At 41.1% G+C, this 24,328-nt stretch overlaps 1 protein-coding gene across 1 annotated transcript in view; it reads left to right on the plus strand.

Annotated features, from left to right (window-relative positions):
• Positions 1-1,391: 1,391 nt before the first annotated feature.
• LOC125917119 (probable cation-transporting ATPase 13A5) overlaps positions 1,392-24,328 on the plus strand; it is a gene marked incomplete at its 5' end in the record, with an annotated part of 40,542 nt that continues 17,605 nt past the window's right edge. The window contains 9 exons of the mRNA XM_049623386.1: positions 1,392-1,625; positions 4,828-4,952; positions 5,770-5,930; positions 8,126-8,251; positions 9,619-9,698; positions 11,962-12,004; positions 13,705-13,814; positions 17,164-17,260; positions 19,256-19,328. Coding sequence (XP_049479343.1) covers positions 1,392-1,625; positions 4,828-4,952; positions 5,770-5,930; positions 8,126-8,251; positions 9,619-9,698; positions 11,962-12,004; positions 13,705-13,814; positions 17,164-17,260; positions 19,256-19,328 — 1,049 coding nt within the window. The remainder of the gene's footprint in view (positions 1,626-4,827; positions 4,953-5,769; positions 5,931-8,125; positions 8,252-9,618; positions 9,699-11,961; positions 12,005-13,704; positions 13,815-17,163; positions 17,261-19,255; positions 19,329-24,328) is intronic.

The raw sequence follows: 24,328 nt of genomic DNA on the forward strand, positions 1-24,328 counted from the left end.
GTAATTAGAGCAAATTAGACGGTATTAGAGCAATGCAATTGATCATTTTCACAGCAATTTCATCTTTCTGGGCCAGATTTTGAGCTGATTTGTATTGTCTCTTTGTCTTACAAACATATGCACTCTCTAAGCGGCAGCCCAGATTTGTAAGGATATTGTTGCATTCAAATGAGTTCATTTGGATAAAATTGGCCTTTTTCTCCTGATTTTCATCTACATTCTCCCTATGATTGCTGATAGCCATCAACTTGTGCACACAATTTTAGATTTGGCAAATGATTGCTTTAACTTCTCCCTCTACTTAGAGCCTTTTTTACCTTAGAAGCGGCCCCTTTTTCTGACTTTGATCTTCCTCAGAACTCCCATGACCTCTAACACTCTATCCCTCTATCACTCTATCCCTCACAGACTGATGGCCTATATTTTGCTATACATTTTTTTTTTCAGTCTCACAGATGCAAGTGAGTATCTTCTTGAAATTTTAACTGGTGATTATTGCCCTTGCTCCCTGGTAAGGGTTTGGGCCTGTCACTTCTCACCTCTCATCCTTCTGGTAGCCCAATTCTTATTTGTCCTGACCTCAGATCTTTGACATATGCTAATAACGTCAGTGATTTCTCCCCCTGTATTTAGGAAATAGAGAGCTAGGAGATGCCTTGATCCCCACCTTCTGGATCATTTTAGAATTACAGGAAGCTTGAGCTGAATGGGGACACTGAGGTCCACACCCTCTCATTCTATGGATGGGAAAATTGAGGAGCCAGAAGAGAGACCTACCAAGCCCAAGGTCAGAGAGCTAGTTGGCAGTAGAGTGGATACTAGAAATCAAGTGTTTTGCTACCTAAGCCACTACACTTCCATTACACTGTTCTTTTTAATGCTCTTCTAGGCATCCTACGAGCCATAAAGATTTCACAAATATTGTAATATTGGTAATGACTACCATGTCAAAATACACAAATGGCATTGTGTCATCTGTCCTCTATAGCAGGGATTGCGAACTTTTTTGCAAAGAGCTAGGTGGAAAATAACTTTGGTTTTGCAGGCCACATGGTGTCTGTCTCAACTGCTCAACCCTGCCATTGTGACCCCAAACCCGACATAGATGATAAACAAATGGACATGGTTGCATTTCAATAAAACTTTATTTACAAAAACAAGCAATGGACCAGATTTGGCCTTTAGTTTGCTGACCCCTGATCCAGAGGATCAGCTGTTTTCATTTTATCCTTGTAGACATAGTCGTGAGGTCTAACCTTATTAAAGCCAGCCAGTGGAGTTGACACCCAGGGGATGACCGGCGCATCCTTGGCATTCATTTCTGTCAGAATAATAAGAGCACCCTAATGAAGTTGTGGCTTTTAGCCAGAGCTGTAGTTTTTCTATTAAAGTATTTTTTTTTTTTTTGGAATTTTAAAACAAGGTACAGTGGATCCCAGAGTCTTGCTTAGGAGGTGGGCAGTCTTCAGTGTGACCTTACCTTTACCTCTTTCCTCTCACCTGACAGTACCCAAGAATTTCCCACAGGAACTCAGGAAATACACAATACAAGGCTTCCGTGTCATTGCTTTTGCCCATAAAGGCTTGAAGATGAAGAAGATTTCAGAAGTGGAGAATTTAGCCAGGTAAGGAAGTCAGATATCGACACTAGAGCAGGCTCTGTGTGTGTGAAGTAAATGAATGTTGGAGATGGACAGAAGGACAGCTCCAATCACGAGGAAGCCTCCTGGAGATGGAAAGTCGTCTCATCCAATCTCCTAACTTGGAGCCGGGCAACCGTAAGCCACACTGGGGAAGACTGGTTGGAGGTAGAACAAAGATGGTAGTCCAGATCTCTTGACTCCCAGCTGTCAGTGAGCTATCTCTGCCCGGCAGTCCATCATCCAATCAAAAATAACCAACACTCCTTCAATCTTGGAACATTATGTGGCTGACTGGCTTGGGGGTCCCACGTACAAACGGGTTGAGAAGGAGAGAGTGGGCGCTGTGACACACTGACCTCCAGTATGCTTTAAACCTGGTTTCAGACCTGGAGATGTAGTGAGTCTAAGTTGAGTTATATGAAATAGGATTCAGTATTCTTAATTACATTAATGGATAAGATGTCCTCTTGAGAGTATAATCTGCAGATTCTTTTCTCTTTTAATGTTTCTCAGTTTTTAAAGGTTATTTTTGAATTGTCTAAGACAAAGGAGTAGTGAAATACTGCGGAACATTGAATAACAAACTATGCATTATCTTTGATGTAGTGTTGCTGATAGAGAAACCCTCACTTATATACAATTAGCACCTTCACATAAGATGTGGATATCCTTGGTTCAATGTTACTGTTTACAAGCTATGTCCATGTGTTCTAATAGAATCTTTGTCCCTTCCTTGCACTGTGTCTATTTCCCTCGTCTCTCAAGTGTAGGATTGGATGATCTTTAAGGAGCCTTTCAGCCATGACATTTTAATCTTCTAAATAGAATCAGAAAGCTCATTTTGAAATCAATGAAATAAATTATGGCACTCTCAGATTTAACATTAAAGGTGTTAGCTATTCTTGAGCAAGCACGAAGACCCATAACACACAGGATTTTGTAATTTCTCAAGGCAAAAATTTTAATAACAAAAGCTAAGGTTATGTGTGAATAAAAAATTCGTGTAGTTTGACAAGGAATATTGCCACCACCCAGCTGCCACACACTAATGTAGCTGTGATGTTCTCATTTAAAAGTCACTGATGAGTAGACATTATTCTAAATATAACAGAATAAGAAAGTGATGATCAAATGTGCTAGATTTCCAATCATCTCAGATTTTCCCAGAGAATATCAGGATCCTATTATGCTTCTTAAAATTTCGCTACTATTTTCAAACAGAGTAAGGGAAAAGTGTTTTCAGTTTTTTTTTAGAATCAAATTATATTTCGCAAAGTTTTCGAATCAGAAAGATCAAAAACTTCTTTAAAAACTGGTGTGTCATAAAAGGGAAGTAGAAGAGTTTCTTTCTGTCTCTCTCTCTCTCTCTCTCTCTTTTTTTTTTTTTTTGGAAAAAATAAAACACCCACACTAACAAACAGAAGAAATACTTTGTCAAAATTCTCCCTTTCATTGGTTTAGCAAATTTCTATTGAGTTTGAGGGTGCACGAGATACTCTTTAAGGCACTGAAGATTCTGAAGTGAGACAATCTTTGCCCTCAGAAGCTTATATCCTAATTGGGAAAGATAGATAATGATACCATTTTACATGGAGTGATCAGGGAAAGTCCTCTGAAGAGGTGCCATTTGAACAGAGATATGGCATGAGGATATCCAGAAGAAGAGTATTGCAGGCAGTCAGAAGAGTGAGTGCAAGGGCCCTGACACAGGGATTTGCCGGGAATGTTGCAAGGTAGCAAGAGGCCCAATGCCTGAATTGGTGGAAAAGGGAAGAGTCCTCAAATAGAGACCAAAACTGGAAGAAACTGGTGGGACGATTCTTTGTTTTAGTTCTAGCTAATGGGAAAATATGAATCCAATGTATAATAGACAGCTATGAAGTTAAATGATAGAAATTTAACACATTCTGTATTTAGGTAGGTCTTTCATAGTATTCTCTGAGATCACTGAGGCAGGATTCATATCCGATAATCTGAGTACTCAGCAAGTGCCCAATACAAGGTCTAAAACAGAGTGATTGTTTGGTGAGTGGACTTTTGAATGAAAGATGGAGTAACTTGTTCTGTACTCCAGAGAGAAGTTTCCTCACTGTGTTCCCATCTAAGTTTGAGTAATATTTTTCAAGAAATCCAACTCTGCTCTTTCTCTTGAAGAAGGTTTACTGACTGCGTGTTTATTTCTTCTATCTCCCAAGTCCTACCAGCGTGATAGAAAAGAAATAACATCAAAGAAAACTAGAAAGGTGATTAAGTGCAGACAGGAGATTTCTACCATTTCTGTAAGATGAAAAATAGGTGGGGGGCGGTGAATGGAGTCTGAATCAGTAGGGATGGAAGAAGTGTGGTCTACGCCATGACAGAGAGAGAGATGGCGAGAGGGAAGTTGCTCCACCCTGTAGAGCCTGACAGGCAGAGACTCAGCTCTATCACGTACTGTGGAAGGTAGACGTGGGACAGGACTGAACATGGGAGATTGTACCCAACAAGGTTAGGTCCCTAGGTCTCCAGCTCCTCCTGCAATCTTAACTCCTCCCTGGGCAGAAAAAGGAACAATGTGAGATTCAGAAAGAGATCTTGGCCCCCCACGTTGACTTTTTAAACAGTCACCTGAGATTTATTCCATTCCTGAGGTGAGTTCCTATAAAATGAGTGTAACCCAGTTAGACTCCAAGCTTCCAATTTCAAATTCTGATAACTTTTTGAAGGCTTAGCTGATATCATATATTTTCTGGAAGTTACAGATGGAGGTTGAAACGAATGATTCCATATTCAACTGTGACCGTAGTATCCCGTCACATTTAGTTAGTTAAATGCCTAACTAAACTGATTACCAGGTCACAAAAAAGCTCTTTGAAATTAAAAACAAAATATGTGTGATTAACAAAAATTTTAAAAACCAACAGAAGAGTTGGTAGATAAACACATTCTTTTAAAAAATGGAGTTGAAAAATGGAAGAAGTTGCTAAAAGATATAAAAGTGGTTGCCTCTGGGAAGGAGAGGGGGTGAATAGGGGTGGAGACAGGGACTATTGGTTTTCATCATAAGCTTTTGGGTTCTTTTTTATTTTTAAAACATATGCATGCATTACATTGATAAAATTTAGAAAAAGTTTTTTAAGGAAGAAATAAATTCGACCGTCAAGACTCCGTAAATAAGCTTTAATATTTTCTCCTGAATCCCAAGAGAGAAGGTGGAGTCAGACTTGACATTTCTGGGACTTCTCATAATGGAGAATCGCTTGAAAAAAGAAAGCAAGCCAGTCTTGAAGGAACTGCATGAAGCCTGCATCAGGACCGTGATGATTACTGGTGTGTACTTCTGGAGGCCTGACACGTTCAATGTATCCCAGGCGTCAGAAAAAGACCATGTGAGCTAAGTGGGTTCATGTGGCTGAGGCAGAAGGAAAAATACTTAGCTGTCATGTGTTACTGTTCTTTGACTCCTTTTCTTGCGGCACAAGTGCAGCAGCCCCAAGATGACTGTGAGATTTGGTAGCAGAGACCATACTTCATTCTCTTTGTCTAATGCCCCTTCTCCCTACTTGGGCTTGGTCCAGAGTTAATAGGCTCACAGTAAATGTTTAAACACAAGAACGGATATGTGCTCATCAAGAACCCCCGTGAGACGTCTGTGTAAAGTGTGTAAAACTCTACTTAGCTGTCCTTCAGGGCTGTGGGGCAGGCATAGCATATGCTGATCCAGTTCACGCATGGCCCAGCCCTCAGTGTTCTAGTCTCTGTTTGACTGCAATCCAGATCCCCAAAATGGTTGCATGCGATCAGAGTGGGCCCGTGTTATCTTCACCACTTGGGGCTCTCAGTCTTGTGAGGGTTCATCAAAAAGCATGTAACCATTTCCTTATTCATCCTTGCATGTTTTGGAAATATTCAATGTTGAAGACATGATACCATTGTGGCAGGGAGATGCAGACATTGTTTTTGACCACTAGAGACAGACAGGCTTGGGCAAGAGGGACAGACAAATGGTTATCAAATAAGGCCCAAAGTGGGAAATGCCCCACAAAGAGCACCAATATTGGGGTATGCCCACTCGGAGGAGGCAGAGCTCAATTTGAGCTGCTGAGAGATTTACACAGAAAGCAAGCTGACTCTCTTTGTCATCTAGGTGACAACCTTCAAACAGCGATTACTGTGGCAAAGAATTCTGAAATGATTCCTGGAGGAAGCCAAGTGATCCTTGTTGAAGCCAATGAACCAGAAGATTTTGTTCCTGCCTCTGTGACTTGGCAGCTGGTTGAGAACCAGGAGAATGGACCAGAGAAGAATGTGAGCAAATGTTAGAAGGCCCCTTGGTGGCCTGGGCTGATGGCATACAGCCCTGGCCTGGGCAGCCTTCTCTGGGCGTTAGAAGTCACCAAAGTCAAAACCCTTCACAGCTGTAGGTTCTGAAGTTTGCAAAGCATTTAGCATTTCCACTAGCACTTCTCGCCCTGGCTGCATGAAGAAATCACCTGGAAGAGTTTTAAAGCTTCCAGTGCCAAGGTTTTACTGGTGAAATCCAAATCTCTGGGTTGGGAGCTGGCATCAGCCCATGATTCCAATGTGGCTGGGAACTTATGTCCATATTTCCCATTTGAATCTCATAGTTGGCCTATACAGTTGACAAACTGTTCAATTCACAAATGTGAAAACTGAGGTCCAACAAGGTAAACTTGCCCAAGACACACCGCTGGCAAGTTGCAGAGCAGGAAATCAAATTTAGGTCTGTTTGATAGCACCCAGATCCATGGGCATTTACTTGTTTATTTTTTTAAAGACTTTTCAGAAGTACTTTTTCTTTAAGTTAAAAAAAAATTTTAATGTTTATTTTGTGAGAATGAGAGAGAAACAGATTGCAAGCTGAGGAAGGGCGGAGAGAGAGGAAGACAGAATCTGAAGCAGGCTCCAGGCTCTGAGCTGTCAGCACAGAGTCCGACGCGGGGCTCAAACTCACTAACTGTGAGATCATGACCTGAGCTGAAGTTGGACGCTTAACCCACTGAGCCACCCAGGAGCCCCCAGATCCATGGCCATTTAGATTGTGCTGTGTTCGTGACGTTAAGTTAGCAAGTGTCAAGCTTTTCGAGATAGCAAGTTTCCTGTGCTTTTGTGAAAAAAATGGGCTGCAGCCTGACATTCCATCATTAAATGTGGCACCTCTGCCTGTCTGAATTCCAGATGGTCCTCCAGGTGATAAATTACAAAAATGATCCCTTCCTTCAGGCTGACCAGCCCTTTGGATTGTTAAATGTAGAGTAGACCTCGTACAGTATACAAACTGCACAACTGTACAGTGACCCTACCCCTACTTGGCTCAAACCCCATCATATTGGCTGTAAAAGATGACAGCTCTATCTGTACTTTCAGCAGATTTCTGGTGCTTTATATCCTTGCAAACTCACTTGCTTCTGTGTCAATGCATGTTGCCTCCATTTCACTGTGTGATAAAAATCAGGTCTTCACTAATTTTTAACAGTCCACTCACACTACCCACTCACTAATTTAATACCTTTACTGAAGTTTTGGCCATCGCTGGGTAGTCTGGTTCCCTCCCACCACACTTTCCCTATCCAACTTTCTATTGAAAGCAGAAGGAATTCTTTCCTTGCCTCATGTGGAATGCTTTAAGCATATTTTTGTTGGCTATTTTGCAGTTGGGAGAAGGGGCGTGGAAAGAGAGGGGTGTATCTCCTTGCCTCCCAATTCAGAATATCAAGATGAATCCCTCTAGTGAAAAGAATGTTCTCACCTTCTATGCTATTTGAACTCAGAGTTCTACACTAATGTAAGGACCCCTGAGAAATGTTGCATGAAAAAGCATGATCAGCTGTCAACACTGTGAGTGCATGTGCGTTCATCGGGTGCTCTCTCTTGGGGCTGAGCCAGGTAGAGCTAGATTGCAGTGATGGGAGCACATTGACAAGTGGAGGGCAGGAGAGAAAGAGCCAGTGCAATGGAACATAGGGCATGGAAGAGGAGTGGAACACCATGAAGGAACATGTTGCCTGTTGAGGTGGGAAGAAGGCAGGTGCTATAAGGAGCTAGGCTCTGAAGAAAGAGTCTGCCTATTTTACAAGGAAGAAATTGGAGAATGATTGGTGAGTGAATGACTGGTAAAAGATCTTAGGAAATAAAAGCATGAAGAGGAGAGGAAAGAGGAGGGAAGAATGTTTTCTACTCTTCCTTGGAATCACTAACGGGTACCTCGGAAGGATTTCCTCAGCAGACTGACATACATGTATTAACTCCTAGGACATGATCCTGAGCATTGTGTTGTCAATGTCTCATATGTTCATATAATTTGGGAAGGACATTTTGAGTGTCTTCTTCATCGGAGTCTAGGTTCCATGGACAAATTGCACATTATGCATTTGCTGGCATTACACTATTGCATAACTTGAATACACTTCCTTCCATAAAACATAGGAAAGCAGAGACATTCTTTAAGAGCCCATGTGGAAACAATGCCCTTTTGAATTTAGGAAACCTGCGTTAACATTGGGAACAGTTCGGTGCCTGATGGAGCAAGAGGGAGCTGTTACCATTTTGCAATGAGTGGAAAATCCTACCAAGTGATATTTCAGCATTTCAACAGCTTGCTTCCAAAAGTAAGTACTGGTGAAATGAAGTGTTTTGTTTTGCTCTCAAATTATTGAGGCAAAAAAAAAAAAAAAAAAAAAGAAGAGAATAGTGAAGGTGATCAGTGAGGTTGTCTCAGATTTGGGGAATAAACACCCCCAAAGGTGCTCCTTCAGAAGTTCCCCAGCCCTACCTGATCCTGCACATGCACATAACCCCCTCTTCAGAGTCTGAGCTCTGGTACAGCTCTTCACCCCCCCATGGCCAGCCCAATCCCAGTCTCCCTCCTCCTTTCCCTCCCCAGCAGGGAGGACCTCCAAATAGTTCCAAATGTGCTGCCTGTTTTGTGGGTCAGCCTCTCTCTGAAAGCCACCAACTCATGTCAGGTTGAGCTCTATTCCCCTTCCTGTCTGGATTCTTAAATTACAGCAGCAGGAAACAAAGACCCCGTGGTTTATTTTCAAAATCATTTGTTATCTTGTCCTCTGTGTGTCTATTTAAAAATAGTGCTGTGCAGGGTTGTGCTGTCAGTGTGAAGGAGATAAGTGGAGCACAAGCTGAGGGCAAGCAACCATCTGTTAGCAGTTTCTTGAAAATTCTGTCACCTTAACAGACAAGACCATTGAATCTAGACCCCAGAGGCTTCTAGAAAGCTCTAGTGCAGTACCTAATTGAGGAGATGGGGAAGCTGAGACTCAGAGAGTTGAGGTCCCTTGTCTAAGCTTTGCCCAGCTAGTGGGACCAGAGCTGAGAATGAAACGTTGGTCTCCACTCCTCACCTATCACTTTTCCTCTATCTATGCTGCAATTGTGGTGATAGTGTTTAGTAGAAAGAACTGTATTTCCTTAAGCATTTTTGTCCCATATACTCTGCTGCTTTTCAGCTATTATTATTAACTAGAGCTTATCCCATCTCAGAAAAATGGCCAGGAAAAAAGTCATAAAGTTGTGATGGGAGATGAAAGTGAAACTTAAATATTAAAGCATTGAGTCCCCTTTCTCCCTGTCCTGACATTTGGGCTAACGACACACCACCTATTGCTATATTCAAAGAGTGGCTGGGAATGACTTTCAGGGCTGTTCTTTTTTTAAAAAAGTGTCCTTGGGGGCTCCTGGGTGGCTCAGGTGGTTAAGTGTCCAACTCTTGATTTGGGTTTAGGTCATGATCTCGTGGTTCATAAGATCGAGTCCCATGGTGGGTCCATGCTCACAGCAGAGAGCCTGCTTGGGATTATCTTTCTCTCTCTCTCTCTCTCTCTCTTGCTCTCTCTTCCCTCTCTGCCCCTCCCCTGCTCTCTCTCTGTCCCTTTCTCTCTAAATAAATAAACAAACTTTAAAAATAAAAAAAAAGTGTTCTTCATCCTAATCTTATTGCAGTAGTTGTTTTTCTCTTTAGATCCTGGTGAATGGAACCATTTTTGCAAGAATGTCTCCTGGGCAGAAATCTAGTCTTATTGAAGAATTTCAGAAATTAAAGTAGGTATTATTGCACGAAAGGAGAGTGTATTCATTATCTATTGCTGCGTAACAAATTAGCCCCACATTTAGTGGCTTAGAATAACACCACTTATTATTTTACATTCCAACGGGTCAGAGAGCCAGGTGTGCTGAGCTGAGTCTTCCGGCTCAGGCCTCTCACAAGGCTGAAGCTGCGTGTTAGGCAGGACTGCAGCTACCTCAGTGCTGGAGGAGGAGGTACCCGCCACCGACCTCCCTCACGTGCTGTTGGCAGGATTTAGTTCCCTGTAGCTGTTGGACAGAAGCCACCCTCTGCTCCTTGCTACATGGATCATTTCATAAGGCAGCTCATAGTGTGGTAGCTAGCATCCACAAGAGTGATCAAAAGAGAGAAGGAGAGAGATCACCATTTTTTATATCTTCATCTCAGAAGAGACATCGCATCACTTTTGCTGTATTCTCTAATACAGCACTAATACTCTAATACAGCACAGTATTCTCTAATAAGAGGCACTTCACTGAGTCTAGCCCACACCCAGGGAAGGGCTTTATATAACGTCTTGAACACCAGGAGATGGCAATCATAGAGCCATTTGGAAGCTGCCTACCCCATACAGCATTCCTTCTGTGGCCCATACAGCATAACTTAAAGGAAGATCCTCTGCTTGGATGTGGGGAATAGAAAAAATAGGGGCTTATATATCTCAGAATGAGAAAAATGAGGAAGTGTGTGGGTCATCCCTTAGAATTATTTGAGGTTGGTCCATTAGAAGATATGTGAATGATTCCAGGACCAGTAGGAAAGAGGTGGAATGATAGTCTCACTATATCTGGCCCTGGCCATGGTTTGGGTATGGAGGCCAAAGTAAAAAAAAAAAAAAAAAAAAAAAAAAAAAAAAAAGTCCTTTTTTTAAATCTCCTTCAAAATATAGATAACCATGTACATCAGAGTGAAATGGTTCTTCTTGAGACCAGACCTACCTATAATTTTCTGGGAATGTTATAATTTCTGAGCTACATATTTCCAGAAAGGAAAAGGAAAGAGAGTAGTGAAACTTCATATAATTACTGACAAGTAGTAGCTAAAATCAGGAGACTGCCTTTCACTATTATTTTGTGTTGCCAAAACATTCTTTGGGAAGTTTTAAAGAGAATGCCTGTCAACTCCCATAATGCCTTGAGGCTGGGTTAGTAGCCAGTGTTTAAGTGACTATTTTACTTACATGGTCATTATATGATAATGGGCGAAGAAAGTAATTTTACCCATCTCAAATGCCTAAGAAATTTTGCCAATTTATATGCTTACTTTTGAAAAGCTATATTCCCTTAAAGAAAAATCAGTTCAGGAAAATATGCTGTCTCGGAATGAACTGTCTTCTCGATTTCCCCATCTTATTCCTCCTGACTTTATCACTGACAATGCACATAAGGTTGTCTGAGTTGTCTTCTGAATTCAGGGAGCACTTGAAGATGTAAGATTCTTTGTGTGATATAGAGACTAAATATGTGATTTGAGCCTGAAGAAAAGGACCCACTTCAGCAAATGTACACAGTCATGACATGCGTGTGAGCCCATGAAATGTTTATAAGAATATTTTCGTATATACCTGCCAAATATTGGGTTGAATCTTATGAGTTTGTTTGTTTTTGACCATTTTTGACTTATAAAAATGACCATCTCTTATGTGTCAGTTAATCATAAGGAAACTGTCCAAGAACTTTATTTTTTGCCTGTATTGGTTTTGTTATTACTCTTCTGTTCATGCTGTGGTGTTTGCACACCAAACTGGTAGAGATTAGGAGCATATGCTCTCATATCACTCCAGAATGCCTCAAGATTATGTGTATATGCTTTTGGTTCTTTCTGTTCAACCATTTCCCAAAGGTTTCTCATCCTAGTGTCTAAACTTCCAGTGGCATCAGCCACCAAAAAACACAGATGGATCAGGTTATTCAGTGCATCAGGTGTGGGAAGTGCTGTGATTATGGCTGCACACGCTTAAGCTTAGCCCTGATGGATACAATCACCCAGGACTTGTTTAGAAATGTGTAATCTTCTTGGTGGCCGTCCTTGGCAAAATCACTGTCATTTCCACATGGTGGAAACAACTTAAATACAACAGCCTTATTCCTCTGGGGATATTGCTCTCTAAGTCGTTTGCCATGAGCCTGATGCCACGTGTGTTCAACACACACACATACATCACGTGTGAGTTGGTTGTGATGAAAATTACCCAAGAGAGGCGTTAAGGCATTAATGTTTTTTATCCGTCCCCTGCAGTTACTACATGGGCATGTGCGGAGATGGAGCTAATGACTGTGGGGTGAGTAGAACACATGAGTGGTAAAGGCCGAGTGAAGGAAACGTTTGAAACTGATGGTTTAAAGTGTTGAATTATGTATAAAATCATGTATGCATAACATATCAGTGAAATCGCAGACCAAACTATGTGGCTATTACAAACTATAGAGAGGCCTAAATTAAATAATTCTCAGCAGATGCCTTCCCATACACAAGAGAAAGCAGTACGTGTTTTAGACTCTGAGTGTTGAAGATATGGTTGAAATAATAGCCCACCTTGAAGATTTATGTGCGTAAGCAAATATTTTCAGTACAAAATCTTCAGCACAAAACTGAACGGGATTGCTTTGTATTTCCAAAGCCTACTAGATCCTTAGGATCTGGGTAGTTGTGCTCCTCTCTTTTTAAATATTTTCGTCTAAGTTCTGTGAAAAATTGTGTTCACGCTTAGAGATCTATTATGAATTTTTCTACCTTATGCTTCACGAGAAGACGCTCGTTGTTAGTCTACACTTCAAAACCTAAAATGAGTTACCCATTCCCATAATTATGTAGAAATTAGAACAAAACAAATCATGCTAAAAAAAGGACATAGTCTCTGCCCCCCTAAAATTCATTATCTAGTGGTGGAAAGAATCATGCATAATATTAACCCAAACAGGGGCCCCTGGGTGGCTCGGTTGGTTAAGCATCCGACTTCGGCTCAGGTCATGCTCTTGCAGCTCGTGAGTTCGAGCCCTGTGTCAGGCTCTGTACTAACAGCTCAGAGCCTGGAGCCTGCTTTGGATTCTATGTCTCCCTCTCTCTCTGCCTTTCTTCCGCTCATGCTCTGTCTCCCTCAAAAATAAATAAACATTAAAAATTATATATTAACCCAAGCATAAAACAGATGATCTTAAAATATGTAATAGAGATACAAAATACTAAGAGAGAATAGAGGGAGAAGGAACTATTCTAATGTGTATTGAACATGAATTTACTATGTGCCAGCCACGGTAAACAGATGCTTTGCGGTTCTACAGAACTACAGAACTACGAAATCTCATTTTATGCTCATACAATTCTTATGGGATTAAAAAATTGACTCTGGCCTGCTTATTGGCCACTGTCTGCTCTACGCTCTCTCTGGGCCATTTCGAGTCTTGTGACAATGATTTAGCCTTTATTTTAGTGAGGCAACACAGGTCCTAGAAGGATGTGTGATAAGTACGATTCGGTCCCTGTCTCCAGTGAAGATGCTGTGAGCCCCGTACTTTGTCCCAACAGTTAACTGGTTGGCTATATCAGGCAGCCCAGGGAAAGGTGGGGATTTGATCTCTTTTCCTATCGTTCGTGAAGATGGTCTGCTGAGTGTAAGAACTGTTGATGAGGAAGACCCCCACACATACCCATCCAAATGCTATCACCTTTTCAGTTGACTTCTTGAATTATTCCTTCCTTTTGCTTATCACATCTACATCCGCACAAGCAATGCACACACATGCATATGAACGCACGCACCACTCTTTTGCCCCAGGAGCATCGTTTAGCTGGCGCCTCTTTGGTTGATGACTTTCTGGATCTGGAGGGGGATAGTACTCCATGTGGAGGGACAGCGTAAACAGACACCCAGGGCTGGAAGGTTACAGGGTTATAAACTCAATAATGTGAAGAATAGCTCATGGTGTTCAAATAGAACATGGCCCGAGGAGTCATGGGTGTAACGTGGATTTATCCTTCTAGGCTTTGAAAATGGCTCATGCGGGCATTTCGCTGTCAGAGCAGGAGGCATCTGTGGCTTCCCCTTTCACCTCGAAAATAGCCAACATCGCGTGTGTGCCTCATCTCATCAGGTAAGCCACTAGTTCCCTTCCACCCTCATGACCGACGGGCTCATTGGCTCTGTACAGAATTCAACCACAATTTAAAGTGATAAATGTCACACAGAGGTATGGGTACAGTGCTATCCGAGCACCAGTTAAGGGGCCATTTGTGCTGCTTGGGAATGCTGGTAAAAACCACAAAAAGTGACCTTTGCCGAGGCTGAAAGGATGAAAGGCTATATTGTATGGACAGTTGAAAGGTAGAGTTGATATTTAAAAACTGATTGCATTTCTTACTTCTCTCCCTTATCTTGTATGTTGGGTGCTTACTGGAACCTTCCTCCTGGGGATTGGGAAGGGTGAGGCAGTACAAAGAAAACACTCCATCACATAGCCTCCCCAGATAATGTTATCTCTCCAAGATACCAATCAGCAAATATCCAAAATGATCGCAAGACTTTTATAATCGAGGGAAGGGGAAGGAATTAAAGACCATTTATTTTGTCAAGATAGCTCCCTCACCTCCATTCTGCTCTCATTACTGATTTTCGTCTCTACTCATAGTTTAAACGTAGTTAAGAATAAAATGTTAGGTTTTATATTTTGTTCACAAATCGTACTCTTCTGTTGCTCCCTATAACACTGTGGGGTAACTTTAGGCCATCTTCACAGCCAGTGGTTTGAAAGACATCCCTGAAACTTGAAGTTTATTCCAAAGGGATGAACATAAAGTTCTCCAGCATGTCCCCTGGTGCATCTGTGCATCTGAATGGGCACCTACTAGCAGGAGTTACTCACCTAAAGGTGCTAGGCTTGAAATTCTATGCCCGTGTCTGGTTGCATAGCAAATAGCTTGACACATCTCTCTGATCTCGGGGTGCCTGTCCCTGTGTCCTTCCACACCCTCAAACATCAGCAGCTCTTCTGCCTCCAGAGCAGGAGACTCCTCTTCCTAACTCCCATGTTCTCTGCTTCTGAGAACTATCTGGTCCTTAGAGCCCTCAGAACTTCAGAGAAATCTGAACTCTCTCCTTTCTTCATCCATAGCCAAGCAGGCATTATGTTTTACTGGATTGTCTTTGGGAGACTGTCTCCAAGTCCTCTCCTTACTCTCTACTGCCTTAAATTTGGTTCCTAGCCAGTGACTACGAAATGAGAGTGCCCAGGACCCTGTCCCTATGTCAGTACAACTCATGGAGCTTTTTAAAATATTGTGCTTGGAAATATGGTGGATAAAGGATGAGACAGATTTTGTCCTGGAAGACTCATGTTCCAGTAAAGGTACAGAGAGATAGAAATATAATCACAAAACAGAGAATCATCTGCCTGATCAGTGAGAAGTGCTCAACAAATTAGTTTAAAAAAAATTAATGCTCAAACAATATGGTAATTGTTCCAGTAGTTCCGATTGGTAACTCAAGCCAGGAGGGAAGGTTTCAGGAGGGGAATTGGGACTTGAAGGATGGATAGGAAGTACGTAAACAGGAAGGAGGGGGGAGAACATTCCAAGTGGGAGAAGTGGAGAGCCACATTTAGAAATGGGATTTTAACTGGAGAGTGTAGAGCCCAATAGCCCAGGCTTCTCAAGCCTCCTTAAGCCTCCTGTTGGGAGGCTTCTCAGGTGGGAGTTATGGAGGGTAAGCTGGAGCAACAGGTGTGGAGGGAGTTTAAACTCTTGGATGGTTGCACAAGTGCCTATTTGATCCATCTGAGAAGCAGTGCAATTTGAACTTCAGATGCTGTCTCACACACATGGCCCAATTCATTTGTGAATGGAATGCAGTGTTTTAAGATACACGTCATGGTGTAAAATTTCTCTAGTGGCAGATGGTTTAGTAAGACTCAAGGTGGAAGCTCTTTGCTTTTTTATTTCCTAGATTCATAAAAATTAGATATGGTTCAGCTCTGTTAGGCTCATTTTACCCTTGCTATCCTTGATGTATGCTTATTTCTGAGAAAACATCCTCCAGAGGGGCAGCGAGGTACTGTTTTAAATGCATAGGTCCACAGGTTTTCATTTGTATCTTTTGAAACATGACTGACTTGCTGCTAGAGTGGAAGCCTTTTAGGATAAGGACTGCACCTTATTCATTTCTGTATTATTGTGCCCAGCACTAAGCTGGACACAACAGAGCACTGGATGAATGTTTGTAGGCTGCATAAATAAATGAATTGGCTTCTTAAAATTCATAATTATAGGAGTAATTTTGGAGACCCATAGTTTATTTAGAATGGCTTCTTGAGCCCTTCACAAAAGGAGAAAAAGGATGAAACCACCAAGTTTATGTCAGAAAACGGTCTAGGCTTCACATGCCTGCCCCACTCTCAGCTTGTCTGCTGCTGCACCCTCTGTGCTGAAAACAAATGTTAGTGCCTCACAGCCTGGTGGAGAACATCTGCCCAACGCATCCTGGCCCATCCCTCCCAAACATTCTCATCCTGCCTGAGCCCAGGTGGTTATTTGTCTTTTAAGGTTTTCCTTCTCGAGTCCCCATTTTATTGACAAAGTCTTCAAGTAGCACTAATGCCCATGTCAATGTGGGGGGGGGGGTGGTGGTGGTGGTGATATGGGCTACCGCCCATGTGAATTCGCTTCTGCTTTGATGAGAGCAGGCTGCAGGAGGGGTTGTTTGCCAAGTTCACCATCCCTCCATCACATGTTCCTGCCTCGTGTTGCTGTCTTCTTTGGCCTGTCATAACCCACCACCACACCAAGCCTCAGTTAAGGGAATAGCAGCCAAACAGGATTTTTCAAGGTGGGGTGGATATTTACTTCTTAACCTGCGGTTTTTACTGTTGTCTTTGTGTCTTTTGAAGGGCACACCAGCTCAGATTATTACCATGTGTTCTCCCCGGAGTATGGAAACCAACAAAACCCAATTCATCTCACATATTGGAGGCACACCCACACTTCCTAACATGTAAAAGCACCTGTCCTTTAGCTTAATGTCTCCACGGGACTCCAAAACATACACACTTCAGTTCTCAGAAGCCTGTTGTTAGGATGTAAAGAGTCACAGCTGAGTCAATGCTTGACATTTTGTATCTCATCATAATGTCATGTGTTTCTACTATATGTGTTAATCTTTTTAATTCACTGAAAATAAAGACTGTGCCTGATTCATTTATATCCTCCATGACTCTTAGCACAATGCTGGTACCTTATAAGCCCTAAATAAAAGTGAGTCAATGAGTGAGGTCATGATAGAAGCTGAAAATGAATGAACAGATGAGTGTTTCAACAAATAATTGAGACGATGAATCATTGATTAAGTGAATGTATATTAACAAGCTATTAAATTTGAACTCCCTTTGAAATATAAAAGACTGGGAGATGTATATTATGCATAACCAGTTATTTTTATCTTTTCTTAAACAGAGAAGGCCGAGCTGCTCTGGTTTCATCCTTTGGGGTATTTAAATACTTGACCATGTACGGCATAATCCAACTTATTGGTACATCACTGCTCTATTGGGTATGAACCAAAATAATTTCTTCCCAGTTTTAATTGCATTTACATACTTGGTTTGTTCTTGGGGGTGTGGCTCCTACACAGGATTTAATGTTTTATAAATAAATGACATTTCTCAAAACAGATGTCTGCAAACTTCGGAACTTGACATAACTGCACATACAGCATGGAGCTAGAAATAAGTAGCTAGAGATCAGTTTTCTAGCAGTGCTGTTTTCTTCTAGATAACCTAAGATACTTGACCTCTTCAAGCATTTAGTTCTCCACTTGGAGTATGAAGAGAACTTCAGAACAGCGTAAATACAACTCAACAAGAAGTCGGTCTCCAACTATGGGCAAAAGACTAAGAAGAGATAAAAAGAAAGAGAAGTTCTGGAATTTGACCTTGAAGGGCTCAAAAACTAGGAAAACTCACATACTGGAGCTTCACTTCTGAACTCACCCAGAAGTTAGACACATAGACATGTCATTAGTAAAGGATTAGCATTTAAAAATTAAAAAAAAAAAAAGACTTTTGCAATTAAATGATAAAAATAATCACTTACAAATTAAATAGCTATATGGAAGGGATATGTATAAGTTGAAAATCTTCATTATTTCAGTCATAACTTGCTCTAGAGTAAAATGATCCAACAGACTCAGGGAGTGCTTCAGAGAGCATTTTTTACTATACTGCTTTCCTGGGACATTTGAGACATGAATGAGGACCACAGGTCTCTAGCATCTGGTGGGCTATTAAGCACAAGAATCACACACAGAGGGCTAAGGGGCAACCAGGTGGGTAGAAACAGAAACTGGACTGGGAGTCAGAAAACCTAGATTCGAAGTCTGCCTTTATCACTAAGAACATACTAGATCTTGCCCTTGACCAAGCCTTTATATGCCTCTGGGAGGTCAGGCTGGCAGATCCCCATAGTTCTATGAAAACTGCTTCCAGAACAAATACTGAAGCTGCCTGTGAAAATTCCTCCCTGTTTCGTGTCACCCTGCCTATATATAACTGCACCATTCTGAGGGGGAAAGAAGAGGAAGGATGTGAGAAAGAAATGTAAAGAGGACAGAGACTTAGAGGATGAGAACCATTGGGAACCCTTTATGGAGGATGAGGAATCATTTGTATCTTCTTAAAAATCTGAAATATTTCTCAGTTCAAAGTCTTCACACATAGAATTGGAATGATAGTCTAGCCTGAAGCCATTCATTCTGATGGTTTAGACCCAGAAAAGAGTGTCCCCCAGAGACCTTAAATTAGAAACTTCAGGGCCTTGGGTTCACACTCTAAAAATCCAGAAATATTTCTCATTTGCATAAATCTGGTCTATAATGGCTCAGACCAGGTTATAAGTTAGTGCTCAGTCAGCAGCTATGAAGCACATAAACAGACCTGGCTGCAAAAGGTATTGCAAGGCAAATTTCTGGAGGTTATATGCTGACTTTTATATATGACTCCATAAATGTAAACTTCAAACAACTTCTATGTCTACACAGACCTTAGAAAGTCAAGCACACCAGACTGAAGTCTGTAATGGGCTTTCTTGGGAATAGTGGCAGTTGTTCAGTTTGTAAAAATGAATGGACCCCAAGAGAACTATTTGTGAACTCAATCCATGGATAGGATGGAGAGGAACACCTGTTGAATGATTTGAGGCTTGGATTTCAAATGTTTAAGCTTGAAGTTCCCAGCGGGTATCTTATGTCGAGAATTCAAATGTCCAGGCTGAGACTACAGCTGTCAGATTACTGTGGCCCAAGCCCGGGTGTTTCCCAACGGACTGACTCTTGTTGCTAACATGGAATTAAGTTAAACACTGGGAAAATAGTGATCTGGCTTCATTATCTACAATGAGATGCTAAAGATCATAGGTAAGTTACTTTCTTTTTAAAGAGGAGAGAAAAATAACAGTTGCTTCCTGATTACATTCAGAAAGAGAGTTGGCAATAATAAAAATGCTACAATGGCAGAAGCAACATTTATATTTACTTTTATTTCCTTTCCAGCAGCTACAGCTCTTTGGGAATTACCAGTATCTCATGCAAGACGTAGCCATTACCTTGATGGTCTGTTTAACAAGTAAGTACTTCAGCAAAGTAAACAGCATTATTTGTATTTATTTACCCATGACATTCTAGAAATGCTCATACAAATAAAAGCTTTTGAGAAAGATACACCTTTACTACTGAAACCACTGTATTTGTGAATTTTTTGAAAGAGGTGTTGGCAGTAAGTGGAGGCTTGAAGTCCTGAGATTTGGCACTAAAACATCCTGATAGCAAATAAATCTTAGCTTCATAAAATGGTCAATGTATTCTGAGTTCCTTGTGGGTTTGTGTCTTGTACATAGAAAATTGTACAAGAAACCTAGAAAGGGAAATGTTTAAAACCCAAAGGTCACTTTCCATTATTCAGCTATGTTTCACACCGATATGAAACCAGATTTTTGCCAGGTCTTTGACATGTTGAGAACAAATGCGAGCATTTAACTCTAGAAATTCTCTCAAAAGCAAGGTGTGACTCACAGCAGCTACTGCTCATTTCCTTCCTTTGCGAGGACACTGCGATAAAGTATTTCTTATCCAAGGACTCAGGGCTTCATACTAACTCTTAAGGGAGAAAGGAGACTGCCTCAACAGAGAGCAAAGAAAAAGAATGACATAGTCATCTCTTTTTCCTTGTTCAACAATGAGACTGTTATGAAAACAGATTAAAAAAATCAGACAATGCAGAATATTAATAACCTTGAGAATTTCATGTAGCATCTTAAAACATGAAACGGATACATCAACCCTGTGGCAAAATTTACCAGTGTCAGAAACATAAGTGACATCAATTTCGATTCTTAAGGTGAAAATGTGTATTTGTAGTCCATTAGCCTATTTTTCTGTGCATTATTAATGGTCACATGACTGGAACATTTTGAGTCAATGATATTGCCTTTGCAGTGTTGGCTATTTTTAAGCATTTTGTATGATTTACTTGTGAACATGGTTGATGATGCTAAATAAAAGAAGAAGAAAAGAAGAAGAAGAAGAAGAAAACCCACCAGGAACTTCCAGGAGCTAAGCTAGCAGTAGTAGCATAAAGGTGAAGGCTATGGCTATTCTCCACCACTCCCTATCTCTGAGAACTTTGGCAAATTATTTATGAAATAATTTTCTGACATGAAATGTTCTCATATGGTTGTGAGGATCAGACAAAACAATGCATGTGAAGGGTACAACACAGTGTGTCACACACTGTAAGCACTCACAGCAAGATGAATGATACCACCCTGCACCTAATCTCTTTCTCTTCTTTTGAAATAACTGGCTAACTCAGTGAGCCCTTGAACAGAGTTAGAATGCGTACAGCTAGGCTGATTGGTTCAAAATCCAAAAACGTGGGTAGTAGTGTTTGTGTTTTACTCCTCTGCCTTCAAACGCTATTGTTTTTCCATCACTGCAAGCCCAATCATCCCACGGGCACATCACTTCCTGGTCAATATCAGGTATTAAAATGATTTCATCTTCAGACATCAAAAGTCTAGGTATCGTAAATTCACATTTTGTGTTTGCATCCAGTTCAAACTTTTTCTTCCTCTAGATCAAACCTGACCTTGAAGCAAGCAGTGGGAGAGAAGGCCATACTCTCTACTTTCCTTGGGCCCCTTGCTCAGGGAGCCTTGGAACAACAAAAGCAAATGGCCCTTTATACACGTGGGGGTATTGTAGTTTTGTCCTGTCGAGTACCCTCTAATGTGGCAGGCATCTAAACTTCAGGCAATTGGTATGGGATCACTGGTGAGTTTGGGGGTTTTTCAGATTCCTTTGAATTGCTCTGGACTAGACTCCTTCCTGACATGGGTGGTACTCTTTCCCTCTGACTCCCCAGGATTCCTTTCAACAATTGCCTGCTGGTGGTAAACACCACGAAGACTTTTTCTACTGCTTGGCTCCCTAGCCCCCGCAGACTGCCCCCACTGGGCAGATTCCTTCCAACACAGCCCCAGCCTGGCTAATTTCCATAGCATCCACTTCACCTAATGGATAGATATATAGCTTTCTCTCGCTGCTGCCCCCCGTCCTTCTCCTCTGATATTGCAACCGAAGGTGGCAAGGCAATCTTCCCCCTCAAGACACTTCAGGTCTCTCCTAGAGTAGTTCTTATGACCTCCCCTAATTTTGGATTGGAGTGATGCTAGGAAGATAACCATAATTCTTGCAGCTCTTAACAATTTCCTTTAAAGCATGGTTTTCTCTTATGTATTTGGCACATAGGTAATTGCTTGGGGGTAGGGGCATGGCTACACTTGAAGGACCAGTATGGATACCTCTGAGTGAGTACAACAGAGATATGGCATGATCTCTCTTTACATTCAGTTGGGATTTATCATTATCAAATATGAGATTCAGTAAAATTCCCCAGACAGAGGAAAAGCCCCATTCAACATCCTCTTAGATGTGTTCACCTCTTACTATATGTTAAGCACATAGGTGTCTGGGGCATGAAAAGACTGATCACTGAAGTATAGAGTTAGTTGGGGAGGGGGCTTCACACAAATGTATGAAGGAAATGAAAGTCAAAAGTAGTGAGTGCCAGAACACAGCAAGTGCTTTGGGAGTTCAGAGAAACAAGAGGTTATTTCTGATAATAGGCAGAGATGGCAATGGAGTAAAGAGAGAAATACTAAGGATGGCTTCATGGAAGAAGTAACATTTGCACCAAAATAGAAAGGATGGACAGATTTCAAAAATCTTTTCCCAAAAGAAGAGCTTTTCAAGTAGAATGAGGCAGCATGAGCAAGAGAGAGCTGGGGCATGAGTTTTTCAATTTGACCACACTGTAGCGTATGTGAAAAGGAACAGCGGGAGATGCAATTTGAAAAGATGAGTTGGGTCAGATCATAGAACTTGACTACCGGGTTGAGAACCGTGGACATTCATCTGCAGATGTTAGTAGTCATTGACAATTGGATGATTAATATAAAATCACTCTCACCAAGGCTCTTTTCTTTCCAGGTTCCCAGGTTAGGGTGTTTAACCTCAAGCCTGAATTAGTATGGCACAAAGACAATACCATTGCATATTTAATTTTTTATGCACCTGCATATCTATATATACCCTGTCTTGTTCTTACAAGATTTTAAGGTAACACAAAGGTAGCTAATAAGACAAGCTATATTAAAGGGGAAATCAAGCAGAATAGTAAAATGAAGTCAGAGAAGTCAATTAAGAAAATGTATGTCTTAAAGCTCAATTTGACCCTAGTAGGTATAGGAGCCATTTTGAAAGGAATTTGTTCTAGCTGCATCTCTATCCTCTTCAACAAAACCCACTCAAATTAGATCAAGAAAATAGAGATAGGGGGATGTTTATGAATATAATTCTCAGAAAAAATCTGAGAATAGAAACTCAGAAGCACCCAGTCCAGAGAAGGACTAGAACACCAAAGAGTGAAAAACAGAGGCCACTTTTTTTATTTCCAAGAAACCATCTTGTCTCTTTCTTCTCCTTTCCACTCTGTTTTCATCTGACTTAAACTCATTCGCCTTGCAAATGACCCTAAATGGTGTCTCTATTATTGAATCTCCATAACCTTTCTGTTTGTCTTTGCACAGCTAATTAGCTCAGCCTCTCGGTGTCTCATTTGCAAATATTTTGGAGAGAAAATTCATTGACCTAACTTGAGTAAGATGTCTACCTTAAGCCAGTCATTTCTGTGAATGAAAATGAGGTCATGTAATTTGGCTCCATTCAGGCCAACCATTTCAGTGTGTGGAAGGAGGTACTGTCCAGAGAAAAAGGCTGTAGGAGGGACTCCATCCATTATGTAAATGCATCTCTTACATAAATTCCAACATTGCTTCAAAGAATCGTAAATTTTTTTTTTTTTTTTTTTTTTGGTTCTTGGTCCCTTTGGAGAGTATCATGGAGGACAGAGATCTTTTCACCTTAAAAGCCTCGTGAGGCACATTCAAAATCTTGCATGTGGTTCAGGTGGGTTCAGGAGGCTCTGGAAATTTGAGTTACATGACTTGAAATGTCCATAATATAAAGCAAGCCAACTATTTAGGAGAATCACACCCACATTATATTCAAATAATGCTGAAAAATTATGAGTATCCTTTGAAAATAAAAATTTGAAACTGCTAGGTCCTCCCACATAGCAGGCCCTGTACTAATTTCAGTAAGGGACAGGAAATGGTATGAGCCTAGATTTCCTCCCTCAACGAGCTCACAGTCTGCTGAGTGCATGTGTCAACGACTAGATTTAATGTGAGACATCCTCACTACAGGGCAGCAAAATGAGTAATGTGCTGTGGACTCTCAGAGGAGAGAGTGATTAATTCTGAATAAAATATAACACTTCACAAGCTTACATTTCTCTCCATGCAACATGATTGCATATATCATCATCATTTTGAAGAAACCTGGGCAATTCAGAAAAGTTTTTTATCCTTTTTGATTCATGAAATCCACACTACTGTGATATGCTATAGAGCAGAGAATGGGGGGCTTTACAGACTTTTTATTTTACCACGCTGTTGCTCACAAACTATGGGTCTTTACATAAGGGGCCCTACTTCTCTGAAGCTCAGTTTCTTCACCTGTAAAATAGAGATAACTATTTTGCATTGATTTTTAAAGAAATAACGTTTAGAGGCGCCTGGGTGGCTCAGTCAGTTGAGCATCTGACTCTCAATTTCAGTTCAGGTCATGATGTCACAGTTTGTGGGTTCGAGCCTAGCAGCAGGCTCCTCGCTGACAGTGCAGAGCCTGCTGGGGATTCTCAGTCTCCCTCTCTCTCTGCCTGCCACCCCCCCCCATTGGCCCTCTGTCCCCTTCTCTCAAAATAAATAAACATTAAGAAAAAAAAAAAGAAATGATGTGTATAAGACACTTAGCATAGCCTCTGGAACATAGTAGGGGCCCTTAAACGCTAGCCGTTAATTTTATAGTCAGATATACACATTCTCTATCAGAAACTATTAGGATTTCTAATATGGGAAAAGTTAAAATATTCTTTATGTTAGGACTCTATCAATCAGCTATTACCACATTACTACTGTATAACAAACTTCTCCCCAAAACCCG

This window comes from Panthera uncia, unplaced genomic scaffold (assembly GCF_023721935.1).
Source record: "Panthera uncia isolate 11264 unplaced genomic scaffold, Puncia_PCG_1.0 HiC_scaffold_1505, whole genome shotgun sequence".
NCBI lineage: Eukaryota > Metazoa > Chordata > Mammalia > Carnivora > Felidae > Panthera > Panthera uncia.